The 9,898-nt window shown below is 56.9% G+C and overlaps 1 protein-coding gene across 1 annotated transcript; it reads right to left on the bottom strand.

The window, feature by feature from the left end:
* Positions 1-204: 204 nt before the first annotated feature.
* On the bottom strand, positions 205-2,856 carry LINGO1 (leucine rich repeat and Ig domain containing 1). Its single transcript, XM_009886671.1, has one exon. The coding sequence runs from the start codon at positions 2,496-2,498 to the stop codon at positions 657-659; it is 1,842 nt and encodes a 613-aa protein (XP_009884973.1). The 5' UTR covers positions 2,499-2,856; the 3' UTR covers positions 205-656.
* Between the last annotated feature and the right edge of the window lie 7,042 nt (positions 2,857-9,898).

Raw genomic sequence — 9,898 nt, 5'->3', positions numbered from 1 at the left:
GAAAAAAAAGTCGAACTCTTCTTGGTGCTGTGCAGAGCCCATGGCACCGCGGGAAGTGCCTTTTGGGGGAGTGCGAACCCTTGGTGTCAGCGGGAGACTCGCTCTGCCCTGGGGCTGTTCTTGGCGAGGCGGCTGGAAAATGCCTCCGAGGCGAGAAAGCGAGCGCTCGCCAGATACAGAACTGGACAGATCAAGAAGTCAAGATTTTGCATTCCAACTATCTATAGGAAATAGGGTTTTTTTTATTATTTCAAGTTTTCATAAAAATCCATAATTATTGAAATCAAAGTTACAGAAGAAAGTTCGTAACTTTTTATTGATTTTATTTCTTTTTTCTTTCTTTTTTTCCCCCCTCTGTTGTTTTTCCCTTTCAGAGTTATATCTGACACCAGAGTCCATCAGACAAAGTCCTTACAAACACAGGAGTCCTGAAGACATCGGCTGAATGTTTTCCTGGTATAAAGAAGAAGAGGAGGAGAAAGAGGTGGTGACAGTGCGGGTGCAGTGGGTCTGGACAGGGGCGGAGGGCGTGGTGGAAGGAGAGAGGTCGGTATGTTTGTAGCAATGTTTGTTTTTTAATTATTTTTTTATTTGTTCATTTGTTCTTTTTATTTTTTTTTAAAAAACACCATTATTATTTGCAAATTGTTGCCTGGTTAAATCATTTTCATGTTGAACTTGCGCGGCGCGTCGGCAGAGCTGATGCCTGCGTCGGACTTGCGTGGCACGTACTCGATTTCAATGTTGTGCTTGGTGTTGCCTTTCCCCCGGCTCCACAGGAAGAGGAGCACCAGACAGAAGAGGACGACGCCCAGGAAGGAAATGAAGCCCATGGTGGTGGCGATGATGAGAGTCTTGATGTCAAAGGGGAAAGGCACGGTGGCGCGCGTGCTGTTGGCATCGCTCTCGTTGGGCTGGTTGGAGATGAACGCGAAGGTCTTGTTGGGCTGGTGGGGCCAGTCTGGGGAGTAGCTGCGCACGTGCAGGTGGGCCAGCATGGTGTCGTTGCCACCCGCGTTGCTGGCGATGCATAGGTAGGTGCCATTGTCCTGGATCTGGGCGTAGCGCACCTCCAGCGTGCCGTCAGGGAAGACAGTGAGCCGCCCGTTGGTTTTGGTAGAGATGAGGTGCTTCCGGGGAGACAGCCACATGATGGTGGGGGGTGGGTCCCCATCTGCCCGGCAGACGAAGTGGACCGTGTGGCCTTCGTCCACAAAGATCTGCTGAGGTTTGCGGTCCCGTATCCGGGCTCGGCGGCAGGTGAAGTAGTTGGGCAGGAGGACGTCGGGGAAGTCTTTGAACTCCTTGCCCTGGACGAACTCGGGGGTGGAGCAGGTGGGCTGCTGCTTGTTGAAGTTCAACCTCCATCGCCGCCGGAAAACCCAGAGCAACCGACAGTCGCAGGCTAAGGGGTTGTTGTCGAGGATGAGCGTCTCCAGATTGCCCACCGAATGGAAGGCTGACTCCTCCAGGGTGGTCAGCAAATTCCCTGACACGTTCAGGATGCGCAGGTAATTGAGGCCGCGGAAGGCAAAGGGCTCGACCGTGGTGAGCTGCCCTCCCACCAACTGGATCTCCTGCAGCCTGAGCAGGTCATGGAGCATGGAGCCCTCGATGGTGACAATGGGGTTGTAGGACAGGTTCAGGAACCGGAGGTAAACCAAGTGCCTCACTGACACATACGGGATGGACGTCAAGTTGCAGTGGGTGATGGACAAGGAGGTCAGGTTCAACCCATAGAGGCAGTTGGACGTCATAGTATCCAGGTAGGGCCAGTGTGAGATCTCAAGGACCTTGAGCCGGTACAGCCTCTTGAATGAGTAATCCCGGATGGTGTTGATGTTCAGATGGCGCAGCCGCAGCACGATCAAGCCATGAAGGTGAGACAGGGCCTCCGTGGGGATGGAGGTCAGGTTGCATTTCTCCAGGGTCAGCTGCTCCAGGCTGTTGAGGCCACTGAAGGCCCGGTGGGAGATGTACACCAGGTCGTTGTCTCCCACCTCCAAAGACTTCAGGTTGTACAAGTCCTGGAACATGTAGTCTAAGAGGATCACAATTTTGTTCTCGCTAATGTCTAGCTTGGTAAGGTTGCTGAGTCCGGTAAACACCCCCAAGGGGATCAGCTTGAGTCTGTTACTCCTGAGCCCCAGCGTCCTGAGGTTGAAGAGGTTGTTGAAAGCCCCAGGTTCAATGGCACTGATAATGTTCTCATTTAGCTCCAGCTCCTCTAGGTGAGGGTAGTTGGCAAATTCATCCTGGTTGAGCGTCTTGATGCGGTTCTTGCCCAAGTCCAGCAGCCTGGTCTCGGTCGGGATCCCCTCTGGCACGACCATGAATCGCTTCCGGTGGCACAGGACAGCGCGCTCCTGGGCAGAGCACTCGCAGCGCGGTGGGCAGCCCGTGGCGGAGCCGGACAGGATGGATCCCAGCATCAGAAGGAGAATCGGCTGCCAGCAGGCCAGGATTGGGCTGCGCATACTCGCCTCCCCAGCTACCATCCTATCTCTCACCTGCAGGTAACACGGGGGAGAGAAAGAGCAAGGTGGATGTGAGCAAATGACAGGCACGACCACGGCAAAAGGTTTACCGGCCCGGTAGAGCTGACGTTAAGGTGAAAGGCACCGCCGAGGCAGAGCGGAGGTTCTCATTTTCCAGCTGAAATCCAGCCCTTTTGCTACAAGACCATCTCTCCTCCCCAGCCCCCAACTTTCCACTTGATGACTGAACGTGCACAGACTTTGAGCAGAAAGCCTTGAGGAATCTGTGTCAGACAGACCTCGCTTCCTCGGCTTCTTAAAAAAAAAATAATAAATTAATACTAAACACATCTATCTACATCCTATTTTAAGCTCTTGAAATTATTCAGTTCCCTATAGATGGAGCCTGAATATAAAGGCTGCTTTGCAAAAGCAGAGGAGCTGAGCGTGGGATGGAGCATCTGGGGGAACTCCGCGTGGGGTCGGCTGGCAGCGGGGTGTCCGAGCGGGGAGCAAGGGCAACAGCTCCATGGGGACTGGTCCCCTTCCTCCGGGCTCTGCAGCAGCCTGGTTTCGGTGTCCTCCCCCAAGGTTAGTCCCTTGCCTCCCGCCATCCTGCAGACCCGCACTGCTCCCCTCTGAGAAACAGCAAGTGGTCAGTGTATCTACCTAGAGAGCGAGCTACAGCCTGACGCGCAGTCCCGGGGGGCTGCGGGCTACAGGGGGTCTGCCCAGTCTCTGCTGGGTGAGGCCTGGCCTCCTGCTGCCTTCCCTGGGGCGGGCTGGGAGACCCACTCAGGGGTTGTGGCCTGGCTCGTGCCCCGTCCCAGAACCCCCCAGCCCGTCGGCAAGCAGAAGTTCCCCGTTCCACTGCCTCTGTTGCATTTATTTCCTTGTTGTTCAAGCTGTTATGAGGGATCAAATCATATTAATATTGCATATTAGCTGTACCGCTACTCCGGACCATGTTTATATCTATTGTTATGTGCACACTCTGCATTGCTTCCACTAATGCTATTTATGGCTATCGCTGAATATACTCAATACATTACTTCCACTGGCTCTGTTTGTATCCATCATTATATATCCTGTGCATTACTTTCCCTGCTCCAGCATTATTTATGGGTCGGGTGCATTACTCTGTACATTACTTCCATTGCATCCATTTATATTCATCATTTCGTGACCCAAGTATAACTTTTCTTCCCCCAAAATTATCCAAATTATTCAAAATTTGTTTTCAAGATGCAAGGATGAAAGATGATGTCCACCAGCACCATCTCAGAAACCACCAGGCCTTGGCGCACACTGGGCGGTCTGGCTGTGAGGTCCCGGAGTCCCCACAGAAATCCTCCTGTGGTTTTGTCCCGGCTCGCTGTCCTCCTCCCTCCCCTTTCCCTGCTCCTTCTGCAGGGGGGGCGGTCACTGGGGACCACCCAAAGCACGTCACCCCCGAAGTGAAGGGGTGCGCTGCTGGGAGCCGATCCCGCACAGCTCCCCTGGCTGCGGTGCCGAGCTCCCTCCCCCTGGCCCTGGGCCAGCATGTCCCAGTACAGTGGAAACATTTCCAGTGGGTTCGCTTGGCCCTGGGCCAGGCTGCAAAGAGCCATTTGCCCGGTATTTACAATTCATCATCTCCCATGTCATCACCTCCCTGGCGCTGACGGTGCTGGGCAGCCTTACAAATACAAGTGGGGCTGCCGCTACCGTTGCCATGCCGGGGCCGGGACCTGCCGGAGGGATGCGCCGGTGCCCCGGGGCTGGGATGGCACTGCAGGTTGGCAGCTCTCAGGCGAAGGGCTGTGTGTGGCCGGGGCTGACCTGTCCCGGCCGGGGGTTCCCCGTGCCGCTGTCACTGCCTCTCCTCACGGGCAGTACGCGGCTGCGAGGGGCCGGCGGCACTGCTGCTCCCATGGCCCGCTTGCCAACACGTGCCACCTCGCTCGCAGTCTTCCTCAGATGGTGCTGCTCAGAAACCAATTCCCGCTCCTCACAGCCGTGCTGAGAAAGCCATCAAAGAAAGCAAAACACTGCATGCAAAACAAAATACAGTCTAAGGGGCTTAATTATACCAGGGCTGAAAAGACTTTAGCTCATTAGAGTGCCAGGCAGCCGGCCTTATTTGGATGTGTTCCGTGCTGAAATTTCAGCTCTGTCCGTGCGTGCAGCCCCGCGCTGGTCCCTGCTGGGTGTAGGGTGAGAGGGAAGAGCTGAATGCTGCCACAGGGCCCCCCCGCACAGCTCCCCCATCAGCCCGGACATTCCCAGGCCAAATTCTGCCTCTCCACCAGCGGATAGGGGGATGCACCTGCGCATTTGGCACTGTGCTGTTGGCCCCACACTGGTCTCGATGGAGGGGCAGTGGCCAGAGCTGCTGGGAGCGATGCGGCGGCAATGGCTAAAATATAAGCAAAGACGTGATAGATGAATGAAGTGAAATCTGCATGGCGTTAAAGATGAGACAAGCCCACTTGCGTAGAATTCAAGTCTAGACACACCTCACATGTTATTAGTTCTCAGCTAAATTTAAATCCGTGATAAATACAATCCCTGACAAAAACATCTGTAATCTTAATAGCCAGAGTCACAGACGAGCTTTGGGAGAAAGACAATGAATAAGCTGAAAAATTCTGGGCTAAGATGAGCTTTAAATCACTTCTGGTTCCCATTTACCTCTGACTGTTTCAGAGAAGAATATTCGTGCTTCAAGGTGAGGCGGATATTAAGAAGTGCCCTTCTAAAAATGACTCAAATCGTGATTTTTCGTGTACGCTGAGGTCAACAACCCGCGCGCAGCTTTACAGCGACCGTCACGCACCCCCCCACAGCGGCTGGACTCGCAGCGCACCAGCAAACCTCAGCCCATCTGCCACCATGGGGAGCCGTGGTGCCCCACGCTGGGGCCGTGGGTGCTGGCCGGGCGAGGGGCTGCGGCCACCTCGGGTGGGCTTGGGTGGCCCTGGGGACAGGGCTTGGTGTCACCAGGGAGAGACAGCGGTGGCCGCTCCCAGCAATTGCCACCTGCAGGAAAGTGGGAGGTGGCTGAGACAAAGTTCCACCAAGGGCTTTCCAAAGAATTGAAGCCCTCCCGGATTTACTCTGAGGGCGGGGAAATGTGCCCCAGCACCCCTGCAGGTTGCCCGGCTGTGGTCCCCGCACGAGCTGCCAGGCAGGATCAGGCCGCGTGGCTGTGCCGCACAGGCCAGGCCAGCCCGGCGAGAGCTGCAGCCCTCTGGCATGAACATGGCACTCGTTTCTCACATAAAAAAAAAAAGAATCAATAAGAAAGGAGCAGCTGCTGGACTCACTGCCTTTAGGCAATGAGCAAACCGGTGCAAACCAAAGCGAAAAATCACACCCAGAGCCGTGGCATCCACTGACCCCTGTCCTCGCTGCCCTGCCGCCTGGGGACGAGGGCTCCAAAGTACAACCCCTTCCCCGGGGACGCTGCCAGACGTGGCCCAAGAGGCGCAGATGGGCGCGCTGGAGCCACGCTGCCTCGGTGCTAAATGCAGCAGGACCTGCTGAGTGTCTCCGGCCAGGGTCAGCGCTGGGAGGAAAGATGCTAGTCTGGTCCTGTGCCTACAAACGCAGCCTGGGGCCAGGCTGGCGCGCTGACGTGCGTGGGGTTCGCTCCGTCACGGTGGGCACAGGCTGCCCTGGTGCAGGGGGAGCGGCACCAGGGAAACCAAACCCAGGTGATGACCCAGGAGGGAGTCCAGTCTCGGCACCAGGGTTTGCTCCCGAGGCTGCGGCTGCCCTCCTGCCCCAAGTGGTGGGCCGCACGCCTGGCCGTGCCCTCCACTGTCACCGCTGTCCCTGGGCTGTCCCCTGCTCACCACCCCACAGGGGTGCCCAGTGGTCGGGACTGGGCTGGTGCTCCTCGGCACCGAGTGATCTGTCTGCTGTGCTGCCAGCAAGCGAGCAGCAAAAATCCCCGAGTCAGCTATAACCCCCACCTGGCAGCCATAAATTATAGCACGGGAGACATTCACCCTTGAACCAGATGCTTTCGAGAGCATCGAACGACAACAGGCAATTTAGGACAGAGTGAGCCATATCCCCAGGGGTCCGGCAGTGCTCTGGGGGCGCAGCAGGGCCGGAGGAACACATCCCCCAACCCGACTGTCCCTGCAGGGGCTGACCTTGCTGCGGCGCCATGGGGCACGCAGGAGCGAGCCGATCCCAGCAGCACTGGGCACCCATGCTGGGCTGCAGTGCGGTCAGCCACGGACTCACCTCCATCTCTGGCCTGCCAGCGTCGTACGGAGCCTCCGGGATGCAGCTCTAGGAGTCAGTGCTCTCGTCTCCTCTAAGCTGCTCCAGCTAAATCAAATTTTATTGAACTTGACTACATTTTAGAGATAAAGACTCCAGGTTTACAAATAAATATTTAACAACCTTTCCTGCTGCTAAAAGAGTTGCTTAGCCAGACCCCGGGCTCCGCACTAAGTGTTCCTGTAGCTATCTGCAAAGCAGCAAAACAAAGGGACCAGCTTTAATTTGCCAAACACGTTCCTGCCCATTTCCTCCTCTCTCCATCATTCCCCCTGCATCCAGTGCACGTTCGCCGGCCCTTTGGCTTTGTCTCTCCCTCCTCCCCAGCCCACCTGCTCCCTCCTCCGCCTCTTTTCCCACCCAGTCCCCGGAGTGCAGGCGTGGGCAGCAGCGGCTCTCCTCCCCAGTGCCCCGGGATGCTCAGGGATGGGTGGGAGCAGGGGCCAGAGCACAGAGGGTGGAGGGGGCGGTTTCCCTCCTGGGATCGCGCTGTTTCACATGGGTAAAAAGAAAACGAAGAGAAAGACCCTAAAGTAATCCCTGAGTGCTGCCAGGGCTGGCTGGTGGGCAGCAGACGGGGCGGCTGGAGGCACAGCACCGGCCCGGGTGATGGAAAGCTGCTGCCGCATTTCCTCTGGGCCTTCACTAATGGATGGGCCGTTACCCAAGGGCACGAAAACAGGCCGCTGCAGTGCAAAGGGCTGCCCTATGTCCTGTCCCGGCCCCAAATCCTCCAGAAGCAGCACAGGAGGGCGTGAGGAGTGGGGGAGAAACGGGCAGAAGCTGAGAAGAACCTCGTGCCTTGTTCAAGGTGGTGGTGACACACAAGGGAGTCGCGAAGGCAATGCACCACGGCGGATTAGCCAGAGAGGAGACCACCCCCAGCCCCACCTGCCCCAAGCTGCCCCGGTCACCGGCTCCCCCTCACCCATGGGAAGGCGTGACTCTCCAGCCGGGACCTTTTGCTCAGCCTTCTGAAGTATCTGCTTTCAGCTGCTCTGAGGCGGGAGCCTGGAATAGGTGTGCCGCAACCTGATCTGCTCTGGCAGTTGCTCCGAGGCTGTAAAAAAGCACGAAGAACTATTTAAGATGCAAATCCCCTTCCGGCACTGACACTGCCTGGCTGGCACCAGATACCCCCAGCAGTCCGCCTGCGGGACTGCCCTGCAAAGACATTTTCCTCATGGCGATGGGTTCTTCCACCCAAAACGTGGTGCCCCCAGTGCTTCACGGGATTAAGTCAGGGAAGCACCAAGCCAATGGGCAAGAAGAGCAGAAAGAAGAGGAGGGGGATGCACAGGGGCCGAGAAGACCTCTAAAGTGGGCTCAGGGGCTGGGACGCTAGAAAGGGGAGGCTTTGGTCCAGCCATCCACTGGTTTAGCTCCAGGCTGTGGATCTGCTCGACCCCACACAGGGGCAGCTATGTACGGTGAAGGGACAACCTGCAATGGCCCAGAGCCAACCTGGAGAGTGCTCTTCAGGCTCGGCAGGCAGGTTATCGGAGCAGAGTGATGGGAAGGAGATCCCGGTCATCTCTGCAAGACGCTGAAGCTCAGAGTACTTTTTGCTGAGGCTGTTTATGGCTGCGATCACATCTGCTCACCCTCCTCACACCTTTGCTCCTTCGTTTTTAACATCTTTTCTCTCTCTTTGGCTGCACATGCTTCAGTGCCCCATCAGCAAAGAAAACATCCTGACAAGTGATCAATAAGTAATTGCAAAGGCAGCTGTGGACGCCGGGGGCATAAAGCCCTGAGCTAGCAAGAGATAAATGAGGAGTGTAAGGGTGCAGCGCATCATGGAGCTCAGGCTCGGAGCCAGCCCCGCTCCCTCACTCATCGACCGAGGTGGCCGGCACACGGGCTAGCCCACCGCTGCCGCAGCCGCTGCCGGTTGGTGGTTCAACGCTTCCCAAGTCAGGTAAGCCAGGAGGCGGCTGTTGTTTTTTTTCTGCTTGTGAGACAAAGACCAAGAGAGCTGTATTTGCTGGGAGAATATCTCTCACGGGTCGGCCTTGGAACTCCGGCACCAGAGACTCTTTGGTTTGGGTCATCAGGAGAGCAGGAGAATGGTGTGCGTTGGGAGGCTGGGAAGGACCTGCACCAGCTGGTCAAATGGGGCTTCTCCTTTTTCTTTCCTTATTTTGGCAAATCTCCTTGGGATTCCTGTCTCTGTGGACATGGGCTGGGTCACCAGGATGTTTTAGGTGCTCACCCGAAGGCACCCAGCTCAGCAGGCACTTGAGCGATGAGCAAGCGCTGGGTAGAGGTGGCTTCAGTATAGCATGAGGGTCTCTGTAGATGATTTTTCTTCCCTGTCTGTAGCTGTGAAAGGAGGATGGAAAAACGCCAGCCTCTTCTTAGGGCTATGGAAACATTTGCACCAGAGAGGTGAAAGAAAGGTCTGTCCAATGAATATCTTCTGGGAGAGCCGCCAGGGTCACAACGACATTGTGAAGGCATCCCCTGCTCTCTGCCTCGACGTGCCCGTGGCCAGCAAGGCATCGCGGGATGAGGCTGTCCCCGAGGCAGCACCTGCAAAGGCACTTTGGGGACAGCAGGGCATCGGCAGCTGCCAGAGCCTGGGCCACCGTCCGGCTCCTGCTCACCCAGGGAGAAAACTGCCTTCTCCTCCCAGCACAGCCCAGCCACGGCCCAGCTGCCCTTCTTCGTTGCACTGGAGGGAGGATTGTTTTTTCCTGGAAATGGGCTCGAGTGGTACCCAAACACCTTCTGCGCTCCCCAGGGGCAAAGGCACAGCCTGGGCAGCAGGGGTAGATCTTGGCCTGGAGGATGGGGGACAGCCCAGGCAGCTCGGCCGGCCGGCCTGCCCACCACCTCCGCACGGCCCCGGTGCTGCCGGGGTGGCTCTGGGTGGCTCAGCACGCTGTCACGGCACTGCTGAATCAGCCGGAGCGCAGCTGTACAGTGCCTGTGCTAAACCCCGAGTTTCTGTCAGGGGCAGGACACCACCTGATCTAGCATAAAAGCGGCTGGTACAAAGTCACCCCGCTGCCAGAGCACGGCTCCTCCAGATCAGGAGCAGATGGCATTTCTGTATGGGCTGGCCGCGATGCTTGGTCTGGTGACCGGTGGCTTCCCACCCCCTCCCCCAAACCCCGGCAACAGCCCCAAAGGGAGGT

The sequence above is a fragment of the Charadrius vociferus genome, unplaced genomic scaffold, assembly GCF_000708025.1.
Source record: "Charadrius vociferus isolate BGI_N301 unplaced genomic scaffold, ASM70802v2 scaffold356, whole genome shotgun sequence".
Classification (NCBI taxonomy): Eukaryota; Metazoa; Chordata; class Aves; order Charadriiformes; family Charadriidae; genus Charadrius; species Charadrius vociferus.
Note: the sequence above shows the minus strand (reverse complement) of the source record. Positions and strands in the feature narration are given on the sequence as shown.